The following is a 24,798-nucleotide window of genomic DNA, read 5'->3' as shown; positions in this document are numbered from 1 at the left end:
CCTTGCAGTTGCTCCAACAGGTTATCCTTCTCTCCCTACCTCACCAGGACAACCAACTTCCTTTCTGTTGATTATTCATCTTAGGACAAGTTTTGAATCTTCCTTCCATTCTGATTTCTCTCTGAATATCTCCAGATGCTGATTTTCCTCTCAGTTTTGGGTGCTGAGGACTGAATTGGGCTTCTTACCTGTGGTCTGGCCAGGACAGGGAGAAGGGCAGCAGCCCTTCCACTCTTCTAGGGCCAGGGCTCTCATTTCTAGGTGTACACTGGAATCACCTGGAGAGCTTTTAAAGCATATTGATGCTCAGGGCCCCACCTCTAGAAATTCTGATTTAGAACCTGGGATAAGGCCCAGGCATTTGGTACTTTGAAAATTTTCCCTAAGTGTGCCTCCCCAAGTGACTTTGATATGAAGCCATGGTGGATAAACACTGGCCTAAATCTTACATAGGCATCAAACAAAGGCATCTGAAAAGGTCAGAGGTATGTGTAGGTTCAGGTGCAGCTTGATCTAGCAGCTCAATGGTCTCATCAATTTCTGGTTTATTTTTAAATTTTTTATTAAAAAAACTTCTTTGCCTTGCCTTCTGTGATTCTGGTTTCTCTCCCCTTTGGTTATCAGATAACCTCTCAGAATTCCTAAATCACTACCAACATGTCCTAGGACTGCTGTCTCATTCATGTCCAATAGGAGAGAGAGCATCTTTGCCCCATTGTTCCCAGTGCAAGTCTTGAGATTCATGCTGTGTGGACTGGCATAGGTATCAAGCCTAGCTCTGAACCAATCACTGTAGCCAGGGGGATGGTTCAGGTCCTGTGCTCCATTCCCAGCACTGGGTATGGTCCCCATTGTGGCTCTCTATGCACTTTACAATCATGTGGGCAGCTTCTAAGGAATTCTGATGCCTGGGTTCTACACTCAAGAGATTCTACTTCAATTGATCTGGGATGGGGCCCAGGTGTTGGCATTTTTCAAAGTTCCCCAGGTGATTATGATATGCAACCAGGGTGGAGAACCATGGCCTAGACATTGTACAGCCTCGGGATGCAGGTTCACACCCCACAGTGGAAAGGTCACAAGAATAGATTGTCTGCTTGGACCTAAGTATATGCCTTGCTAGGGGCCAGCCACATGTCCAGCAGCCTTAGATGACCACATGGCTGCACTCAGGAAGCTCAAATAGAGAAACAGAGCTGTGGCCTCTGTAATTTCCAGCCATAAAGCAGCAGCAGCCAATGGCAATCAGATTGGGAATATTTCATCCATGCAGAGGTGTGGTGACCTGCTCTCGCTAGTGATCCACGGGTACCTGAGGCTTTTCCCTTCTCTATATCTGTTTTCTCCTCTACTATTTGGATTCAAAGAATGCCTTTGCCTCTCTGAGCTGACTGGAGATAAATGAGATTTGTGTGAGGTACTCTCAGTTCCTTGGGGCGAGGCAGAATCCCCTAGTAGGAAGGCTCTAGGAGAAAGCGGGAAGAGTTTAATCTCTCTATGGAGCTGTGCTGCCTTAGGCAGTTTCCCTTACTTCTCTGAGCTTCAGTGTGCAAACCAGCAAAATGAAGACTCTACCTCCCAGAGCATTCTGCCATGAAATGAGATAATGCATATAAGCCCCTAGTGCAGCCCTTGGCACATAACAGGGGTTCAGTAAATTGCTTTTCCTCCAAGAATGCCACTGTTAGCTCTTAATCTTTTAAATGTGATGTCAAATGAGGAAACCAAGACCCACAGTGTCCAATATAAACAATCATTTTCTGTTTATAGGCTGAAGCCCCTTGATCAACTCCTGGACTCCAAGTCCCTCAGCAGGGGGTCCTGACCACCTCTTCATCTCTGTACCCCCAACCACACCATATGAGGCTCCAGACTTTCTATACCAGAGGGTCTTGGGGGTGACACTTGTTCTGGAAGGGGGGGTGTTGTGAAGAGTCTCATTTTTAAGCTGTATTTGCTTATGGTCACAGTATTTGCATTTGAATCGGATGTTTGCTTGGGGGCAGGGGAGGGTGATGTGCTACTTGGCACAGTGCCTGGCACAATGTAGGCACTAATAACTGGATGCCAAAGGAATAGGCTAGCCTTCCCTTTCACAGCTTACCTCCTCTGCCCAATGTCATGGATGAAATGAAGATTAAGGTCGTAAGAAATAGTTCTGTTTATTGATTAGAAGATGGTATAAAATTACAGCAATTTGCAGGCATCCTGGGCTTTCTGGGAGGGTCATGCAGTGCTGGGCTCTAGCAGGAGATGGAGTGGAGGCATGGGCCACTGGGCATTGGCTCCCTTCCTGTGCGTGTTAAGGGACTTGTACCACCAGCATAGATGCTAATATGAGACAGCATTATTGTCCTTGCCTCTGGAAACAAAGGGCATGTGCAGTTTGGGTCATCAGACAATGCCATGCTTAATAATTCAGTCCTATCCTGCATACATTAGGTGCTGGCTCTCCCAATCTAGTCATAGTAGATTCTAATTGTTCTGTATAATACTCATTCTTCCCACCAAAGAAAGAGAAACAGGCACATTGGTTTGGGAGACCATCAGAAGCTGATGTGCATTTGGCTCAAGGTCATCTTGCTTCCAGATACATCAAGGTCTGCTGGACTTGGAGGCAGTAGCCTGGGGCACGCAAACAGAAAAATGTGCACTACTGTTGAAGCTCAAGCAGAGGGACCTTCCATAGGGCAGCAGTACGAAGAGATGAGCATGCTTCCAAAACAAACCCGATTTCATCTTGTCTCTCTCAAGAAGAGGGAGGAGGAAGAGCTGGCAGTCAGAGACTGAGCCACGTGATCCTGGGTTCCACAGAATGTCTCTGCAGAGAATTCTTCCAAAGTGCAAAATGTGTTTCTGTCCCAAGAGTCCGCGTGTAAAATCAGAAGGAGGACCGATCAAGGTGTTAAGTTGGTTGTTTAGTAACGTCTCTGAGAGCCGAATGGCTGTGTTCACAGTTACATGACATTTTGGAACAGCTGGAGGGACCTCATGATGTTGTCATCCTGGGATGGGAGGAGGGGGAGAAGAGGATGGTTAGAATTCTCTGAGGCTTCTCCCTGAGAAGCTCTGTAACTTCTCAAATCTCCAGAGCAAATCTGCAGAATGGGTTTCCTATTCAGAAAGAACTCTGCAAGGGTATGAGAAACAGGGAGTAAGGGGTAGGTGGGGACCTAGAAAGTGAGAAGTTCAAAGGGAGAAGCACCTTCTCTGGCTTTAAAGAGGAATTCAGAAAAAAAAACCCCAAATTTTCCAGTAAACAAGTGAGGACTACTTCTTTTAAGAAGCTGTGGGCAATTGCATTTTTATCAAATGTTTGTCCTATACCTATGGAGATGATCACATGTTTTTTCTTTTTTATTCTATTCTAGTTTACATTTTTCTATTGTATATCCTCTAAGGAGTAAGTATGGAATGTGGTAAATCCTCAAATATTTAGATATTAAACAACACATTTCTAATTCCATGGGTCAGAGAAAAATATTTTGAATTAAAATATAATGAAAATGTGACATATCAACATTTTGGGGATCTAAAGCAGTACTCAGAGGAAAATGTAGCCCTTTAAATGCATATATTAGAAAAGAATGGTTGAAAATCAATGATCTAAACCTCCATCTCAAAAATCTAGAAAGAAAACCTAAAAAATTGAATTAAAATAAAAAAAGCAGAAGGAAGGAAATAATTTAGAGCACACATAAATGAAATAGAAAGCAGACCTAAAGTAGAGAAAATCAACAAAGTTGATTATGGGTATTTGAAATCTTTTAAAAGTTTCTAGAACAGGGAGGTATAATTGCCTGACAGTTAAGTATATGGATTCGGAAGTCAGGCTGCCTAGATTCTAATTCTGGCTCTGTCACTTACGAGCTGAGTGACCTTAGGCAAGTTACTTAGTCTCTCTGTGCCTCAGTTTCTTCGTGTGTGCAATGGCATTGATCATAGTATCTACTTATAGGGTGGGTTGTGAAAAAGAAGTGAGTTAATTAATCAATATTGCTTGCTAATGTGAGAAACTAAATTGATTAAAAAACTGTTAAGCAAAGTCAAAAAAGCATGGTACACTAGGGCATGGTATTTAAAATTAGAATGATGGAGTTCAAGTTCCATCTCTATCACTTATTGTGCTTTAACCACATCTCTTAACCTGCAGTGCCTCCGTTTTCTTTAAAATGGGTATGATGAATGCTGATGTTCAGCTAGTTCATAATGATTAAAGTGTGGAAATGGTTCTAATCCTGTTGGTAAATAGCTGCTGACCTGAGCCTCTCTAGCTACCTGGCTACCTGGTAACTGGTCCAGAACCCCTAGACTACCGAAAGATCCATCAACTAACAGGTTAATACCAACTTTAGCAGGGGTTCTTTAGGGCACTGTTCCAGGGCATTGGCCAAAGTCAGTTAAGAATGATCAATTCTCAGTCTACTCTAGTTATTAAATATTTTCACTATATAGTGACCCTACTGCTCAGGGTTTTTTACATTACGTGAGGTTTACTTAATGTACCTAAAACTTGGTAGGTGCTCACTACATGTTAATAACGTCTCCCCAGCTTTCTTGCATTTGCAGTTCTTATTGGCTGGAACTCAGAGTAACTGTGCACCTTTCTGAGAAAAGGTAGGAGTATAAATGCATTTTTCTAAATTAGAGGAAAGCAATTATTTCCAGTTCAGTCTCTGGCTGACTCTGGGGCCAGTTTATCCTTTTAGCAACATCAACATCACCCTTGACCTTCTGAATGGGAATCTGCATTTTAACAAGAACTTCAAGGAGGCTGGTTTGCACATTGAAGTTTTAGAAGCATTGGTCAGGGCACTTTTGTTAACGTGAAGATTTCTAGATCCCCATCCCAGATCTAGAGTCTCTGGGTTGAGGCCTGGAAATGTGAATTTTTAGAATCATCCCAGGCGATTCTTATGCACACTATGGTTTAAGAATCACAGCTTTAGATTTTTTTCCAGCTACTCCCTTTGTAGTCTGGGGAGTGGGTCATCAAACCAGAGGGAGACTGAAAAATGACAGTGTTGCCCACTTGGAAGTCTGTAGTTTCACAGAGACCCCCTCTGGGCTTTCACATCCCCCTTCTTAGTCTGTGTGGCTCAGCCTGTGCTTAGCCAAGACTAGCCACAGACCAGTCTGAGGAGTGGAGATTGTTGAAATTCTGAGTTGTTGCTGGTGATGGTGATGCTGGTGGCTCTAATCTGAGAAACTGCAGGTTTCTCATTTTCTCCCTTCTGCCTGTCCCCAAGCCCCAGATTTCCTTTCCCAGATATAGAAGTTTTCTGCCCCGAGATCTCTCCTTACCTCCTGACAGGATTCAAGAAATTCGTCTAAAGTCACGATGCCATCTTTATTTTTGTCCATTTTCTGAAAGACCCAACAAGAAGCACTTTAAAGAATCTGGTGATATGCATTCCAAAACTTGCTTTCTGTTAACCAACATTCCCCCGAGAATTAGGATGGTCTTTCACTGGCCAGACAACTCCACCCAGGCCCTGGTTACAGCACTTTGACCCCCATGAGCTTCCTTCAAATTAAAAAACTTGCTGTAGATGCTCATCTTCTCATCACCAGATTATTCTGCTGACACTCTAACATGTCTTTCCCAGTCTCACTTCTAGCCTGTCCATTTGGCAGAAAGAACACTGGACATGAGAGGTTCTACTTCTGTCTCTGTCACTTACTGTGTGACCTTGAGTGAATCTTTAAGCCTCTCTGAGCCTCTGCTTTTCCCATCTGCAAAGTGAGAGGATTAGACTAGAATGAGCTCTGATGTTCTCTGATACTCTCCTGCTAGGTTAATTTTTTTTATTAGCACACTATTAAGATTTTGCCACTCTTCTATTCACGGACTAACAGCAACTACTTTTTACCAGAGCAAGGCTAAACTCTTCGGTCTAGAGAGCTCACCCCAGTTTCCAAGCCACCCTAGTTTCCACCTGATTTCCCCTTACTCCCCAGACACAAATGCTTAACACCTACACAGATGTGCTTAATGACGTCTTCTCTGTTTACTCTGATCCCCCAACCATTTTTATGGAGTTTAGAGTCCATACTCTACCACTTATACTTAATAATATTCTTCCTTATTCTCTTCTGTAGTGCATACTTGTCCATTTAATGAGATAATCTATTCCTGGAGGGCAAGATATCTTGTAATTCTTTTCTGTTTCCTACCATCTGTAGTGCAGGCTTGGACACAAACCACTGCTCAGAGGCTCGTGGGTTGACTGATCTAAGTTGAGCTTAAAGCTCACGCACAGGTGTGTGCTCTTACCTGGAAGAAGACATCCACGTGCTGCCTTGGAGTGTCTTCTTTAAGCACAGGATACGTGTATTTCCCCATCATGTCATAGATGGCTTTGACAATGTCCATCATCTCCTGGAGAGGAGACACAGAAGCACACAGTGTGGGAACCAGGAAGTTAAGCTCCTCTGGGTGACAGTCTGGGGCTCTTTGTCTCCTTTGAGAATGAAAGTGTTTAAAAGGAACTTCTTCAGCTGATGAGAGGGAGTTAGAAAGCAAGCTGAAGGGGCTATATTCTGGGAGCCTCCTTCCAGAGAGAGGGCAGTGGAAAATTCTTTGTCGTCAGAAGCTCTTGGGTAGCTTGCCTCTTCCTGAGCATTCCTCAGTGAGGGGTTATAAGTGGGAGCTGAGCGGACATATTCATGTACTGATCAACCCACACCCCATTTTTGGAAGACCCTCTCTCCGCTCCATAATTCCTTTGAATGGTTGGCCTGGGTGGCTGTGTTTGTACCAGGTCACCTGTCACTTGTGACCACAGCTGACTGGAACAAATGTGGACATCCAACTACACAGCTGAGCCACTCTATTTCTATCTCTTGAGAAGTCTGAGTGAAGAGTTGGAGCTGGTGCCATGGGCAAACCACTTCCGGGTTTTAGCTGAGCTCAGGAGAGAGCAGACACCGAAAATTATTCTATTACAGGGAAGAACTTCCATAAAGAGTAGACTGGAGCAGGTGGAGTAGAGGAGATGAGAGGAATTCTGGGAGGAAGGGAGAGAAAGAAGAGAAGTGAGGGGAGTAGAGGAGTAGAGGGAGAAGGGAGGTGGGACACGGGGGAGGACAGAGAAATATTCTCATGAGCACACGTGCACGCACACACACACACACACACACACACACACACTCTCTCTCTCTCTCTCTCTCTCTCTCTCTCTCTCTCTCTGAGAAAAGCAGTTGAAGAAGACAGAGGTAGTAACAAGGGCCAAGAGAAGCCCCGGAGAGGCAGCGTCTGAGAATGGTTACCCTATCCACTAAAACCTCCTCTGAGGTCTTCCCCCCGCCCCGCCCCGCCCCCCATGTTGCTGCCAACCGAACCTATCATTCCTGCAGGGGAGAGTGTGGCCAACTTGATCTAAGACAATGCTGGAGGAGGGAGAGGAAAGAGAGGAATACGAAGAGGAGACTGGTGTGACATGGGGGGAGACTAACAACTTTCTAGCTTGAATGGGGATTAAATGTGTTACACCAAACGACCTATATCTTCTTTTTCACTTTAAAAAATTATTTATTTTTTAAAAGACTTTTTAGAGAAACTACCTATATCTTTACAAGAAATCTCTCAGCTTAAGCTCGTTTATGTTGATGATTTTCTAGCTTTGTAACCAAAAGATCCCTTTCTACAAAGGCAAAAATTACCATTCTTGATTGATGGGGCCAGATAGATGTTACAAATTCTTTCATATTTCCTTTCTAATCTTTCATTGATATGGAATAAGTGATCAGCACATACACATTAAAATAATTAACTTGTTCTTTTTATTGCTCTATAGATTTGTTTCCCCAAGAATGTGAGTTCTGAGGACACATGCTTGATCCTTCATTGCTAAGTTCTCTGCACCTGGCACCATGCCTGCCATGGGCTGGGAGCCCAGTCACTGTTGAGTGGCTCTGTGGTGTTTTCCTGATCACACTGGCCAGAAGTAGTGTTCCATGGGCTTCCCCATCCCCTACTTGGAACGGGGGAAAAGAATGTAGGAAGGCAGACTTGTCTTCAGGATATCTGATGGAGTGTCTACAGAGACCCGGGGGACAGCTTCTATCTTGGGTTCCTTGCTGCTACTCCTCATTCCATGTGCTTATTTTATTTAATTGTTTTTGTTTTGTTTTTTGACCTATTATTAATCATTTTAGACTTACACAAAACTTGCAAAAATAGTACAGAGCATTCATGTATACCTTTGACCCAGCTTCCCCTAATGCTAACAACTTGCATAACCACAGCACAATGATGAAAGCTAGGAAAGTAATAATGCTACAATACTAGTAACTACAACACTATAAACAATGCCACAAAACTATTAAACTATAGAGCTTATTCAGGCTCCATCAGTTTTTTCCCCAATGCCTTTTTATGTTCAAGGATCCCACGTCGCATTCAGTTGTTGTGTCTCCTTAGTCTCCTCTGATCTGTGACGGTGCCTCATTCTGTCTTTGTCTTTGGAGACCATGACTCTTTTGATATGAGTACTGGTCAGTTATTTTGTAGAATGTCTCTCAGTTTGGGTTAGTCCCTGGTTGTCTTATGATTAGACTGAAGTTATGCATTTTTGACAAGAATACCGTAGAAGTGATGTTATATCCTTCTTGGTGCAACATATCAAAGAGGTACATGGTGTTGCTATGTCTTATTACTGGCGATGTTAACCTTGATCACTTGATTAAGGTGGTGCCTGTCAAGCTTCTCCACTGATCTTAGAATCTGTTAGTGGATCTTGCCTGCAAAAATTATTACTGTAATGTTTGCTTAATGGGGATTTTGTATTTCCTTTATTCCTTCTATGTTTATTAATTGGAATTCTTTAAGGAAGAGTTGTCCTTCCCCTCCCCCATTTGTTTATGTATTCATTAATTTAAATACATATTTATTATTTATTTAAATACATAATATATTATTTGTACATATATATTAGTTAGGACTCATGGACATTTAGTTTATTTTATAGGTTATAACCCAAAACTATCAATTTGTATTTTGTTGCTCAAATTGTTCTGGCTTTGGCTGTTGGGAACTCCTTCAGGCTGACTTCTGTGGTCTTTTGACATACCCCGCCCCCCATCTTTTCTTTTTTTTAAATAGCACTCCCATTTTTTTTTTTTTCGGTACGCGGGCCTCTCACTGTTGTGGCCTCTCCCGCCGCGGAGCACAGGCTCTGGACGCACAGGCTCAGCGGCCATGGCTCACGGGCCCAGCCGCTCCGCGGCATGTGGGATCTTCCCGGACCGGGTCACGAACCCGTTTCCCCTGCATCGGCAGGAGGACTTAAAGATAAATTTTGATTGCTCTCTCAGGCTTTTCATTGCCTACAGTTTTGATGAAACTATTTCCAAATGACTGCCTGGGGAAGATCCAGCTATCTTTTCTAAGAAGCTGCTTATCCACACTTTCTTTTCCTTTTAAGGAGTACTTTATTAATCCTGCCATCCAGAAAGGTCTGATGAGTATTAATGGGGACAGTTCTGTCTAGTTTGCAAATTAAAAAAAGGGAGCAGGAGTTAGTAAGATTATTTAGTGATGCAATAGTGGTTGAATCAAGGTTGAAGATCTTGTTATAAGTCTCATTTTAGGGTCCTTCCCTTATATATTTTGTAAAGTAGTATTTGAATATTTTGGAGTATAAGATATTGAGTATATATAGAAGCATTTAATTATTTACAAAGTTGAGATAATATTATACATACTACTGTATAGTGATTTTTAAAATGTAATGTAACATACAAATTTTTATATCTGATTGCTCTTACATGGTTTTAAATGGCCACCTGTCATTCCATTATATGTATTTACTGGAATTCTTACCACATCTGCTATTAGTGGATATTAGGATTTTCACATTTTGGGGACTGTTCACCACTTTATCTTCAGCACCTAGAACATCTAATAAGCCCTCAAATATATGTTGAGCAAATCCATGACTGAATGAATGAGGAATGAGAATTGGAGAGAAACCTGCAGGGTTGAGGTGAAGATTAGAGATGACATTTGTAACTCCATGCACTGTACCTGGCACACAGGATCTCAGGAAGTGGGATGCTATAAGATGCTAAATCCAAGCTTTGACTGAGATGCCAGGATACAGTAGATACCAAAGTGAGTTTTGAGATAGACCTGTGGGTATTTCACTATCTAGATACCACATATACTTTGAGGCTCTAAAAGTGTCAAGCAGTGAAGATTCAGAAATTTATTTGTGATGATTTATTTAGAGATGGCTGCACCTGACCCCCTTCTGAGGTTTTATTAGTAGGCAAAATAGGTTGTGGCTCATATGATTCAACTGGAATCTCCTCTTCCTCAAAGATCTCTCTTTTCTCTTCTAGGTGATGCCTGCAATGCTACTATTCCAGTTTTTACCTTTAACATGTGGCTGTTAACCTGTTAAAATGCAAATTCCCGTGGGAGGAGTTACTCTACACTGAAATAAATTATTTATACCCCCTTTAGAATGTGCATTGAATAAGTGAGAGTGAATGAATCTGCTTAATCCTTTCTTGAGTGCCCGTGGACAGGGCAGGGTAGGGCAATGGGGGAGGTCAAAGGTGACCTTCATTTTGTCAGGAACCACCTCTGCCCCAAAGCAGATCCCTCCTCATTTGGACCATTTCATCCTCATGACTAAGGCTGTTTTCTCTCTAATTAGGTGCCTTCCCTGTAGCTCTCGCATATGCCCCTGGCCTCAGCTCACTTACCTCTTTGTTTATGTATCCATCTTTATTGATGTCATACAAATTAAATGTCCACCTTAGTTTCTCATGGACGGTTCCTCTCAGTAAAATCGACAGAGCAGTTACAAAGTCCTGAGAAGTGGAAGAGGCATGAGAGACATTAACCACCAAGCCATCGGGTGGGGTGAAGCTCTGTCTTTGGGTCAGACTCTGTGACTGCTTTTACAGAATGGTTATCTCCCAGGTCCTCTGTCCCCAGAAGGATGTGGCCAAGCTCAGTGAACAGCCCCACTCCCCTTCCACTGCCTACCTTGCCCCATTTTTGGGAAGGAGCTTCTGGAGGAAGAACGGAGCTCAGTGTGTGCTGACACCTACTGTTGCCTTATCCCATGGCTACAATTATTGTACAAGTGGTGGCATCATCTGGTGGCTAAGAGCATGGACTCTGGAAACATACCACCTGAGTTCAAAGCCCTCCTTTACCACTTACTGTTTGACCTTGGGAAAGCAACTCAATCTCTCTCTGCCTTAATTTCCTCTGCTGTAAACCGATAATAAATAATAGAACCCTACCTTGTTAGGGTTACCGTGAGGATTAAATGAGTTAATACATGCAGAGCACTAAGTACAGAGACTGCAGCATGGTCAGCACGGTGTGCATGCGACCGATTAGACTGTTACTGTTAGTCCCTGAGGTCCTGAGTTCCTGGAGGGTAAGGGCAATTGCTTCTTCTATCTTCAGGAAATCCTTGTTAAATGGTAAAGGACTGAAGCATTTGATGGTCCACTCCTTCTCCCAACATCTCCATGGTTTAGAGGAAGAGTGATGGGGACCCGGGGCCTCTCAGAGACAAGCATACCTCGAACTTCACGGAGCCCGTCTGCGTGGTGTCGAAGGCATGGAAGAGGTAATGGGCATACGTGCTGGCATCTGCAAGGCACAGAAGGAAAAGCAGGTGATGGGAGCAGGGGTCCTGCAGGGGGGAGTGAGATCACTTAAAAACAGTAAGAAAGAGAAGAGAATGATGCTAGGGTGACAGAAGGGAGAAGATTACAGAGTGGGAAAAACTGCTGCTGTGACCTGGGACCCGTTTGGCTTTTCTGGGGTTTAGGTGGGAAGTTCTGGCAAGAGCTGAGACAGGCCCTTGCTCCTAAGTCTAGCCATCCCCAGAGAGAGACGCTCCTGCCTGTCTATGTGTATAATTCTTGTTGGATGAATGACACGGGACTTGTGTGGAGAAGATGCTCTTCTGAGTGGCAGCACAATGCCATGGAATGAGCACCCATTAGGGAGCAGACAGACCTGGTCTTGGAGAGCAGCTCTGTTACTACCTAGCTGTGTAACCCCAGGCGTCTAACACAACCTCTCTGAGCTTCACCTTCCCATCTCTGCACAATGTTAAACTTTTCATATAGCCATAGCATCAAATCCATCAACAAGCCTGCCACATAGTAAAAACTCAATATAAGAGTGGCTCCATAGGACTCAACAAACATCGGTTCTGGGGCCTGCATGGAGTAAAGCTGCCCCCAGCTGGGAGAGTGGTCCTGTACTGGGTCCCACACCTAAGAAGGCTGCTGAAGAGGTCCATGAGAAACGGAGCCCAAGAAGTGTCTAGGACACTTGGATCTCTGTTTCATCAGGACCCGGGGAAGGGGACCTGCAGGAGATGGCTCCTGGGGCAGGAAGTAAGTTGGCATGTGACACATTGAAGCCACAGGAAGAGCCTCTGATGCCCCAGACCCGTGGGGTCAGAGCAGGTTCCTGCAGGAGTCAGGCAGAGTGACATAGCAGCTGTGAGCCTGGCACACTTGCTAACCTGATTTATAAGCACAATTTTATTCAACCTGCATCTTTTTGGACTCCTTTATTTTTATAGTCTCTGGTATTTACTAAAGTTCTTTTTCAAGGAAAGCTGTTTTAAGGAAAGGATGGAGTATAGCACAATGGTAGGCCTATCTTGGCAAAGCTTTAGACAGACACTTTGGGATCTAATTCTGGTCTGCCGCTCACTAGCTGTGCAATCTTCCGTGAGCTGCTTAGCCTCTCTGAGACGTAGTTGCCCGGGTCGCAGATAACAATACCAGCTTTACAGAGCTGTTAGGAGATTTTGTGATATTGCTTTATCACTCTCCTCTCTGGGACAAGGTCCATTTTCAGAGCTCTTTTCTGCTAAAGCTTCAGTGAATTCCACACCCTGCAATAAGGGAGGAATTCTGCTCGGAGTTCTCCCCAACCTTGAGGAGGAGGCAGATAACAAGGAAGTATGAACTTGGAGGAAGGAAGGCTGCCAGGGGATGAAGAGAGGGAGCCAGGAGGGATCTGTTTCAAGATCGGACTCACCTCCATGCGGGAAAAACTGGGCGTAGATCTGCTTGAATGTTTCTTCGTTGACCATACCACTGGGGCACTCCTGTGTGAAGGGGGGGAGAGTTAGCGGGACTGTCTGAGAGCCTTGGGGTTCCTTGTGATGCCTGGTGGGCGGGGACCGGGCAACCACCTGTGCACCTCCGTACCTCCAAGGTGAGTGGCTGGGAGATAGTTCCACCTTAGGACTGAAGCTGCCTTGCAAAATGATGAGATGTCATCAGAGAACGGGCACTGTGAGGTGGAAAGAGTCTGGGCTTTGGGATTAGAAAGACCTGGGTTTGGATCCTGGCTCAGCCCCTTCTAAGTTTTGTAACTCGGAGTGAGTCAGTCTCTGATTCTCAGTGTCCTTACCTGTAAAATGGGGCTACCAGTACCTTTCCAGCAAGGCTACCATGAGGTTAAATATATGAAATTGAGGTAAATTAATACATTGGCTATCAGGCTTGTACTTCAGTCTGTGAGCTTGGTTAGCAGCAGACCTAAATCCCATCATTTCTGGGGCACTAACAGTATTGACAGTGTGAATGGGTTACGCTAAGGCTGGTATCTGGGCCAAGGCTGTGCCATCCTGTGAAGTCTCTGGGCTGTTGGCCAATTTCCCATCTACTGAGACTGCCTCATTCTTGCCTGGCATCTTCCTCTAGCCAGGTGACCTTGCTCTCCTGTTTCCTTTATAGATTTGGCCTTCCTTTTACAACTACACATGTGCAAAAATCTCTCTGATGGGTCCCTTTGGCACTTGGGAGAGCTTAGTCCCAAATGGGAAATCCTGCCTGGGCCTTCAGAGGCCCTGTGGGTCTTACATTTTTGAAGCCTCGATAAAGGACTTGCAGCTCCCTCTTGGTGAAGTTGGTCTGGGCCTCAAGCTGCTCCAGTCCCTCAGGCCGATGGCAAACCATGGTCATCTCCAACTCGTCTTCAATCTTATCTGGAACCAGAGGAGATGGCATTGAAGCAGCTAACCTTGGTGGTCACTTGTCAGCCCACAGTCTGGGCTGTCAAAAGGGTGGTGTGGTGACCTGAGACATAGGGTCATGGGCTGGGGGTCACACTGCAGATGACCTTCCTGCTTTGAACCCCACCTCCCCGCTCAGTCACTTTCTGTCTTACCATCGGTGCAGCCATTACTGCAGCTGTGTCGGATACCACCTAGGGAGGGAGCTTCAGCCTTGGAGATAAACGTGTTCCAAGTGGAGATGAGGGCAGAAGTGCTAAAGATAAGTCCACATGAAAACATTTCCTTTTCTTTCAAAATAACTGCTCTGCATCTTCAGTTTGCTGCCCATTGAACCATCTGAATATTCTAGAGACACAGGTAAGTGAGCAGATTGACCAACATCCTCCAAACAGCAAAGGGAGACAAATTCATAAAAAAAACAGAGTAAACTCTCACCATTTAGGAAACTAGAGGAAGACTAGCTTGATTTGGCAAAAAGTACAAATTACAGCATGTTAAGTATTAATTTAAAAATATGAATGCACTTCCCGGTATTGTAATATCTACCAGACATCCTTAAATAATAGGAAAATGACTTAAATGGGAGCTACTTTATATAAATGAAAGCTTCTGAAGTATTTGAAGAGCTCTAAAAACAGTTGTTTTAAGTAGTAGTTTATCCCTCCTACACATACTATTATATAATGCAATATAATTTTGCCCCAGGTATTTAGAAAGTGTCATTTAAAGTATCCCATTGCTCTGTCCATCTCCTACTGTAGGATCACAAAATCTAAATAAGTGTAACTTTCAACGTTTTACCATCACAGAAGGTAAGTGAGTGTTTTCCTCCATCTAACCTTCTTGGCCCATTGTTGCCATGCAGATATCACCAAATCCATGTATTGAACAACTGTAAATAGGGGCTGGCAAGAGTAGTCATGAGATGGGCATCACTCCATGATGATGGAGAGCGAGGACAGGCTGAGTTTCTATCTGATAGAACAGGATGAGCAGGTGCATTACACTGTGTGCACTTCCCTAGCCAGTGTCAGTCTTTTACATCAGATTCTCTCTGCAATTGTCAGTTTTCCTTTGAGACGCTGATCTCAATGCAAAAGGAATCCATCAAAGTGAGTTTATATCTTTTATCTCCTCTCTAAGGTAATGGGCATTTGGGTAAGATTCCAAGGGAGAGACAGAAGAACCTGGTAACAATTCCCAACTGTCATCTTTCTTACATACTGGGAAACATATATCCTCTTATCCTACAAAGAGTAAAGCAGATTATTCAATATAAATAAGACTCTGTTTATGCCAAACAGCTGGAAGTGGCCAATTTCCTTATAATTTGAATAGAGCCTTTAAATACTGTTATGTTTCTAGCTAACAAGTTAAGTAGCAATTACTTGAATACCGCAGCATTCTCAAACAAACAGAAAACCCCACGTAAGTCTAATTCAGAATACTCACATATATTTTCAACTCATTTAAAATTAGAATTCAAGTTGTTGGTTTAAATTTCCTAGCATTAGATTTAATAGCAATTTTATTTTTAAAAATGCACAGATGTTTATCCCTGAAAAGAGGTGAAAGTTATATTAAAATGTAAATAAGGAAGACGCAAATGTATTTTTGGAAGAAAAGGTGTATTTTTGAAGGCATCTAGTATACATTTCCGAGTTTATCTTATCCAGAAGCTTAAAAGATTTTTTTTTTCAGTATTGACTGTGACTAGATTCTTTACAGGCTCAGGGAAATCTCTTTGCAGAAATTTGAGAGAATCTTTCTGACTCAGAAACTGCACTTGTCTCTTTCCTTAAGAATGCACTGGTTATAGATATATAGATATATCAAATATTAAAACCACTTCATTAAGATCGAACTGGTTTGTTTACTGTCTGACCAGCAGGATCAGTTTCTGTATGGTGAGATTCTGTAACATCTGAATATTGACTGCCAAGCTTTTGTTTTGTTTTGTTTTGTTTTGCTTCTTCATCATTGTCAGACTATGGTAACATCAGTTGCTGAAGGAAATTTACATATTTGGGATTCAAGATGTTGATGCTGGGAAATCGCCCGCACGGTGGGTGTTAGGGGCTTCAACCAGTGGTTCTTGAATTTCTTTTTACTGTGTTTCATAGTAAGAATTACAATTTACATCACAATCCAGTATACATAAAGGGAAAATTTTATAAAATGTTTTGAAGCAAGGGTTTCATGAAATAGAGTACCATTTCATGAAATGGTACTTTCCCTCAGTAATGTGGGATATACTCTGTTCTCAAATTTAATCATTCCTTTATAAAAATGTGCTGATTGTGACTCTCATGGTCATGATTTGGGAATGGAAAACACTAATTTAATTTGCCTACACTCGTAGCAACCTTATGGGTGCCTCTACAATGGCTTCTGCATAATTTAAGCATTCTTTTCCCTCACATCAGCTCTCCCTTCTCTTTCTCTGTATGCTTCATGGTTCTGGCCACTGTAAATATATTCTGAAGAAACTCTGAAAGGGGCTGTGGAGGTTTTAAAATCCTTGCTTTCCCCTGGGGAGCCTCTGAGTGCTATCCAGGCAGTCCCACTAAGGGAAGGGGGGTGGCCCAGCTCTCTGGTTGGAGGAAGAGGAAACAGAATTAACAGATGCGAGCCTCCTTGACAGTTTCTTCTGAGGTTTGTTAAGAGTTCTGAGGCCAAGTGTTGCTTGTTATTATTATTTTTATTATTAAAAATAATGTTGAGCCAGTTACTAAGTCAGGTTGAGTTTGGATGATAAAGATAAAAATTAACCCAGAGATCTAATACAATGGTGATCACTACCTAACAAGAGTAAATCAGAGGGCTTCCCTGGTGGCGCAGTGGTTGAGGGTCCGCCTGCCGATGCAGGGGACACGGGTTCGTGCCCCGGTCCGGGAAGATCCCACATGCCGCGGAGCGGCTGGGCCCGTGAGCCATGGCCGCTGAGCCTGCGCGTCTGGAGCCTGTGCTCCGCAACGGGGGAGGCCACAACAGTGAGAGGCCCGCGTACCGCAAAAAAAAAAAAAAAAAAAAAAAGAGTAAATCAGAATACTTTTGTTTGTAAACTACTTTTACTCTGTAAAATGTTTTCATGCCCGTTGTCCCACTAAAACTTTGTGTGTAGTGGGAAGTGGGGGAACATTACCCTCTCCATCAGAATATTAGGAAGATGGGGGTCCTAACAGATCAAGAGTTTTCTAACTATAAGTACCTTAAAAAGTGACGAACAATCTATCACTGGGGGCAGTTAAAGCAAGATAGAATAACCAATTGTAGAGGATGCTACACAGGTAATTCCCAGACTGAAGGAAAGTTTGGAGGAGATGATTCAGATTATGTGGACCTTAATGTTTTGGGGTCACAGACTCTTCTGAGTGTGGATGAAAGCGATAGGCCCTCTAAGAAAAATAAAATGCACCTAACCGTGGCACTTTGCCTCTACTTTCCATGAGTTCCTGTATCTTTCAAACACACGGAGCCCATGTTGAGGACTTCTAGCACGGGAGATGTCTGCCACACTCTGTCACTAACTGGCTTTGCCTGAGTCCTAGGTGACATAGCCAGCTGGTGACAGGACTGGACGTCAAATCCAGCCAGTCCAGGGCCTGTTTTATAGATCTGGCTTCCATGTGCCTCTACAATGGCTTCTGCTTCCCTCGAGCACAAAACTGCAAATTGATTGTAACCATCCTTGCAGTAGTTCTGCTCTTGACAAGCTCTGTGCCCGTGTACAAGTGAGGCCCTTAGACTGTGAGCAATAGGACGGCCCAAGTCTTTGGTCTTCTCTCTGCTGAGGGTCTCCTCTGTTAGGTCCATAACCATTACATGACCAAAGACCATGGCTGTAACCATCTCCTTCTTCCTGTACTGGAAAATATTTTCTCCATCATGGGGTCTCTGGATTGGATTGTGTAACCACCCATTTAGGTTTGAGGTTACAAAATGTGTTGGTCATTGGCATGAACACAGTCCAAAGATAAGTCTTGTTTGGCCCATAAAATGTGTTTTAATTTTGTTTGGAATTTCCAATATTTAAAGTTGAGAGATTCATGCACAAGTTTGGATTTCTGATTTCTCTTGGAAAATGGGATTCTCTGATAACTTTGGTCTCAACTTCTCACAAGGTAACAGCTTATCAGAGCTGAGCAGGGGCTGATCCCTCTGAGCAGTGAAAGCCTCTAGTGCGCCCTCTGTTCACCCCTGGCTCCCTTACTTCAGTTGTGTTCCCTGCTTGGTCCTGCAGGCATCTGAGTTTTGGGCTCCTGGTCTATACCTACTTGCCCTTCCACCCACAACCATTCTCCTACCTCACATCACCCAGGCTACCACCTCTCTCTCCCTCACCATTTGTTTATTTAAACACATTCTGCTTTGTTTCACAAAGGACTTGAAGCTGATTATATGAAATACATATAATAAAATAAAAAGAGATAAGGTAATAGGAAAAACTGCCTCAGAAAATATTGTTTAGATTAGGAGGTCGAGACCACGGGGGAAAAAGAGAACATAGAAATCCAGATCATTTGTTCTAAGCAGTTCCTACACTTGAGCCACAAATTGGCTCTGAGATTTTACATATATCTTATTGTCTGTGAGAGAAAAACATATCAGTTTCTTAAGGGGAGCAAAATTTTTCCTGTAACTTGTCTCTAAAAGAATGTTTCCAACTCTTTCTGTTTAGGTGGGGTTTGTTGTTAAGGGGCACAGAAAGTTGGTCAGTGAGAAGACTAATTACAAAATATATACTTGATTAAGAAGCTCTCCTACTGAAAGTAATGTGAGCAAAGTAGTCAAGTTAGTTTACACTTTTTTACCTCTCTGATACTGGTAATACCACCAGGCGATGTCTAGGAAAAAGTAAGAAAACATTTTACCAAAACCACTCATCAAACAAGCAAAACACGCTTTTAGTTTCCATGGAAGTCTGCTCTGAGGGTGTCCAGGTCACCATCCAGCTTGACATATGCGAAGAAGCCTCTTGTTAGCAGAGCTGGGACTGACCTTCTCCCATGGTCAGAACAGGTAAGAGCAACGGGTCACCTTGCGGTGCCCACGGCTCCCAGCAGGGAGCTCCTTGAGCATGCCCGCAGCCATGCAGCCCGAAGAGAGGCGGGATGGCATGGGGCAGAGGATGAACGGATGTGGATGGGCCTTGGAAATGCCTGCATGTTTGACTGAAGAGTGGTTTATAAGATAACCCTCCACAACGGAGGCCCCATTGCCACGCTCTGCCACTTTGTGATTTGAAACTGCATTCTTGCAGGATTCTTTATTCACTCACTCAACAACTATCAATGAAGTACCTACTATGTGTATCTCAGTGAATGAAACAACACTGTTCCCTGCTCTCATGGAGCTTACAATCTACAAGTCTTTGCTTCTCTCTTTCCTTCTCAAGCTTGATAAGTAACACAGATGCAGAAGGGGAAAAAGGGCTACTGAAAAAATGAATTAGCACATTAGGATGAGTGGGCAGGGCGGTTGAAGGCAAAATCCCCTATTACACAGAATGTAAAACATAAGGAAAAACATCAGACCTGGAAAATCCTCCATTGCACGGTGGAGTAAGGTGGATCCAGGTCCCAGAGAGTGGGAAACAGGCTCTATTTGCTGCTCTCCTGCTGGCCTTTTTGGACCGATTTGGGGGTCAGCCTAGTTTCCTCTGTAGGCTATTATGTGAACTTCCTCCTGTCTTTCCAGTATCCTTGACCAAGAGTGCATATGGCAGACCAGCCACCACTTTAAGTGTGTCTTAGTCACTCCTTACCCACAGCCCCAGGCAGGAAAGGCTTATTTTCATGCTGCCCCTAAAAGTGGTGGTATAGGTGGGTGTCCTTTGGTAAGTATTTCTGCTCTTGTCTCCTGACCTGAATCCCATGGGAGAAACTTATTTTGCTGGATTTAGTTGCCCGCTTTTATCACTCTGATAGGTAGCATTTGTATTTATTTGTTTTTCTAGTAGAGGTTTTTTTTTTTGCGGTATGCGGGCCTCTCACTGTTGTGGCCTCTCCTGTTGCGGAGCACAGGCTCTGGACGCGCAGGCTCAGCGGCCATGGCTCACGGGCCCAGCCGCTCCGCAGCATGTGGGATCCTCCCGGACCGGGGCACAAACCCGTGGTCCCCAGCATCGGCAGGCAGACTCTCAACCACTGCGCCACCAGGGAAGCCCTACTAGTAGAGGTTATTTTTAGAACGGTTTTAAATTTATAGAAAAATTGCACAGAAAATAGAGAGTTCTCATGTACCCCACCCTCACAGTGTCCCCTATTTTAACATCTTGCATTGGTGTGGTATATTTGTTACAATTGAAAAACCAGGATTGATATATTATTTTTAATTAAAGCCCATAGTTTACATTTGAGTTCACTCTTTGTGTGGTATAGTTCTATAGGTTTTGACAAATGTCTAATGCCATGCATCCACCATTATAGTATCCTACAGAATAGTTTTACTGCTCTAAAAATGCTCGGGTAGCAGCATTCTTGCAGAGATATGTCTAAAACTATGGACTGAGCTTCTCTGGCATGCCAGGAATGTGACAGGTATTGGGAGACAGATGAAAAGATATAATGTCTGTTCATATGGAGTTCTTAGACTGATGGGTAGGGCACACACATAGACCAAGAATTACAAACTCAAATGCCAATATTAGTTGGCAGGTAATTTAGATGAGTTGGATGAGGTATGTACAACCATAGAGAGTGGTGGGGACTGAGAACTGGCGAGCCATTGCCCCTGAAAGGGAAATAGCTGTTATGCAGTCAGTTGTTGTCATGTAGAATTTAAGCCTGGTGAGTCCAGATCTTCAGATTTTTCAAGAGATGCTACTATTAAAAGATGATTTGTGTCCTGATTCCTAGCTGTAATCAATGAATTTAACATTTATACATACAGCATTGGGCCAAATATAATATTCCTGTTTGTAGAATATTGTGAATTGCTGGTCTGGAATTCTTCATTGGCAAATCATTCCAAGCAGTGTGGATATGGCTAAGACACTGGGAGCCCAGAGGAGGAAACTCTTTTTTTTTTTTTTCTCACTACTGTATTGCATTTATTATTTTTTTTAATTAGTGGATTTTTTTAAACATCTTTATTGGGGTATAATTGCTTTACAATGGTGTGTTAGTTTCTGCTTTATAACAAAGTGAATCAGTTATACATATACATATGTTAACTAATGCCACTTGGATGGAGGGGACCAGAAGGGGCCGCAGGGAAGATTTCAAGGGCAGGTGATAATGTATTTTGAGTCTTGAAGGAAGAGGGACAAAGGAACAGCATATGAAAAGGCACAGAAGCCGAGAAGGCCCTAGAATTATAAGCTTTCTTGTAGCAGAGCTGACCTCCCACTGAGAAAAGCTAGAAAAGGAGGATTAAGAAAATCACATCTGTTTGGAGAGCTACCAAGATAGCCTGAACTTTAGAAGCCATGATTCTGGAGGGAAGAAAAACTCATTCAAGTGAGTCTGACAATCAATGCTGCTTTTTAACTCAAGTGCGTTTAAAGTGGCATGGGTAATGAGATGGAGGAACTGAGCAAAAATGGTCTGCTAAGCAAAGAATGTGAGCAGAACTCTCAGCGATCTGGGAAGACAAAAACTGGATCAGTGCCACAAAGACATTCAGGACTTGAGGGGCCCAGACTGGAGGGGAAACAGAGAAATGAGCCTGGTAGCTGTAGCTGCTTATTCCCTCAAGGCTTTTGCTAATGCCTAAGTGACACAGGTCAAGAGAAACTGAGCAAAAGCCACGGCCAAAATGTGGTAGAGCCAAACAGAGCTTCTGGCAGGCTCACAGTGTTGGGACTTAAGTGCTGGAGTTCTGGGTCTTCCTAGCAGGAGGGTTCCTGGTAAACACCCAGGCTTTCAGTTTGACCCCTAAAGGATTACATACTAGGAGCAAGAACAAATTAGAAATAGATCAGGCCTTACAAAGATTGAAATCCAGCCTCAAAATAGCTCAGTCCCTGTGTGGATTAAGTTTATCTGCCCCTACTCTGTTACCTCCTAGAAGTTGAAGGCTCAGCGGGGTAGTTTACAGATTTTTTATTCTAATGTCCACTTTTCATTGAAAACTTGCCAGGCATATTAAGAGACAGGACCAAAAGAAAAAGATAGAATATACCAATGTAGTAATAGATTTATGGGATTTAGATATTGGACCAATCAAGCATGGGCTTTAAAATAATAATGAAAGATGCTCAAGAAAATAGATAAAAAAGATGGAGAATTCTACCAGAGGACCAGAATATATACAAGAAAGTAAGTTTAAAATTCTAGAATTGAAAAGTGTAACAGCCAAAATTAACAACCAAATAGACCAATTTATCAGTAGGTCATGCACAGATGAAGAGAAAATTAATGATTTGGTAGATAGGTCGAAAGAAAAATATACTTAATGATGCACAAGAGAGAAAAAAATGGGAAGTACAGATAAGAGCATAAGACATGATGAAAAATTCTAACTTAGGTATAATTGGAGTTCCAAAAATGAAGGAGAGAAAGAATGATGCTGAAGCAACATTTGAAGAGATAAATAAATGAGAATTTAAAAAATGGATATAATAAATCAAGCCACAGATTCAAGAAGACTACAAACCTCAAGGAGATAATCACAAAGAAAAACCACGCTAAGAACATCACAGTACAACTGCTGAAGTACAAAAACAAATAGAAAATCTTCCATACAAGAGAGCAATCTTCAAGTTATAACCAAACCTTAACTAAATGCTGCTTGCAAGCATAAAGACACAGCAAAGGCAAAACTAAAAGAATGTAAAAGGATACAGCATGCAAATACGAATCAAGAAATCCTGTCATGGCTATTTTAACATCAGCTAAAATAAACTTTAAGGCAAGAAGCTTTGCTGGAGAGAAAGAGGGAGTTTTCATAATGAAAGGGGCCATTCACTAGGAAGACAACAAAATTCTAAATTAGTATGCAATAAGAATAACTTGAGGGCTTCCCTGGTGGCGCAGTGGTTGAGAATCTGCCTGCCAATGCAGGGGACACGGGTTCGAGCCCTGGTCTGGGAAGATCCCACATGCCGTGGAGCAACTAGGCCCGTGAGCCACAACTACTGAGCCTGCGCGTCTGGAGCCTGTGCTCCGCAACAAGAGAGGCCGCGATAGTGAGAGGCCCGCGCACCGCGATGAAGAGTGGCCCCCACTTGCCGCAACTATAGAAAGCCCTTGCACGGAAACGAAGACCCAACACAGCCAAAAATAAATAAATAAATAAATAAGTTAAAAAAAAAAAAAAAGAATAACTTGAAAATACATATAAAGCAAAGGCTAACAGACCCAAAAGGAGAAATAGCAAATTCATAATCAGAATTGGAGATTTTAAAACACCTCTCTCAGAAACTGATAAAACAAAAGATCAATAAGCGTATAGAAGATATGAGCAATGCAATGAACAAACTTGGCCTCACTGACACATGTAGATCTCTTTACCCAACAATCATAGAATACACACCCTTTCCAAGTGCACATAGAACACTTACCAAAATTGATCGTTTCCTGGCTCCTAAAGCCAATCTCAAAAAAGTTCAAAGAACTGAAATTATTCAGAATGTTTTCTGTCCAAAGGGAAATTAAACAAGAAATCGAGAGCAAAAAGAAAACAAGGAAATCTCCAAATGTTTGGAAATCAAGCAACATGGTTCCAATTCCTGAGTGTCCCATGTATCAAAGAAGAAATCTCATGGAAATCAGAAAGTATTTTGAAGTGAATGACAATGAAAATATGACATATTGAAACTTGTAAGATGCCATTAAAACTGTACCCAGAGGGAAATTTAAAAGAGCATAACATACTCGAGCTGCAAATAATTTATGTGACAGTGTGCATGAAATTGAATGCTGTGCTACCTCTTTTATCATATTTTTCGTGTTTCCAGAGATTCATTTTTAATGTTGCCTAAACTATGTTCGTTACATTGGAGACTATATTAGTGATAGCATGCTGGCATTTGAAAATGTAATTTTTTACTGTCCCCTGTACATAGTTTGTTGGTTTATTCTGGGCAACTTTAACACCATCTTTTGATTGACAAATTACCCCAAGGTAATCAGGGGTGAAGATCCTTGTTGGTGTCTGTGTGGAGCAGAGGGGGAAATAAGCTCCATTTGGACCCTTAAGTATAATCCTGGAAGCTGAGATTCTTACAGCCAAGGCTTAGAGGTGAGTCATAAGCTCAAGCAGACACACACAGCGCACAACTCATCAGCTCTGAATTTTATAGACTTAATGATGAGTCCCAGGAGTGCTGAGCCTTGATAAAGATTTTTCTGAGTGTTCCAGACATTTTTTTCAGTCTTCTTGGTTCAATAAAACTCAAATCATGTTTTGCTCCAAGCATTGGTTCTCTTAATCTTGAAACCCTCCTGACCCTTTTAAACAAAATTGAATTTATATGTTTCTCATTCATTTACACCTTAGTCCTGAAAATGTTCTGAGAAAAACAGAGTCCTACCAAGAATAATATTTGAGTACTGCTACTTCCATCAGATGGGAGGTTTTCCAGATGAAATGTCTCAAAAAAATATATATAGGGCTTCCCTGGTGGCGCAGTGGTTGAGAGTCCGCCTGCCGATGCAGGGGACACGGGTTCGTGCCCCGGTCTGGGAGGATCCCACATGCCGCGGAGCGGCTGGGCCCGTGAGCCATGGCCGCTGAGCCTGTGCGTCCGGAGCCTGTGCTCCTCAACGGGAGAGGCCACAGCAGTGAGAGGCCCACATACCGCAAAAAAAAAAAAAAAAAAAAATATATA

General features: G+C 42.9%; 1 protein-coding gene across 6 annotated transcripts in view; it reads right to left on the bottom strand.

Moving 5' to 3' along the window:
- Positions 1–2,145: 2,145 nt before the first annotated feature.
- Positions 2,146–24,798, bottom strand: part of KCNIP1 (potassium voltage-gated channel interacting protein 1) — a 362,721-nt gene continuing 340,068 nt past the window's right edge. For 2 of the 6 annotated variants that reach the window (XM_029217090.1, XM_029217092.1), the window contains exons 2-8: positions 13,867–13,991; positions 13,037–13,106; positions 11,553–11,623; positions 10,717–10,824; positions 6,278–6,382; positions 5,305–5,367; positions 2,146–3,005 (exon numbers count right to left, since the gene is read on the bottom strand). In XM_029217090.1, the coding sequence (XP_029072923.1) occupies positions 2,958–3,005; positions 5,305–5,367; positions 6,278–6,382; positions 10,717–10,824; positions 11,553–11,623; positions 13,037–13,106; positions 13,867–13,991 (590 nt within the window). In that variant the 3' untranslated portion in view covers positions 2,146–2,957. Of the gene's footprint in view, positions 3,006–5,304; positions 5,368–6,277; positions 6,383–10,716; positions 10,825–11,552; positions 11,624–13,036; positions 13,107–13,836; positions 13,992–18,835; positions 18,869–24,798 lie in introns of those variants that run through there. The other 4 variants (XM_029217089.1, XM_029217088.1, XM_029217093.1 and 1 more) reach the window with 4 other exon arrangements.

Source organism: Monodon monoceros, unplaced genomic scaffold (assembly GCF_005190385.1).
Source record: "Monodon monoceros isolate NGI ecotype Baffin Bay Population unplaced genomic scaffold, NGI_Narwhal_1 Super_Scaffold_12, whole genome shotgun sequence".
In the NCBI taxonomy this organism is placed as follows: domain Eukaryota; kingdom Metazoa; phylum Chordata; class Mammalia; order Artiodactyla; family Monodontidae; genus Monodon; species Monodon monoceros.
The sequence above is the reverse complement of the archived record's forward strand: the minus strand, read 5'-3'. Positions and strand labels throughout refer to the sequence as shown.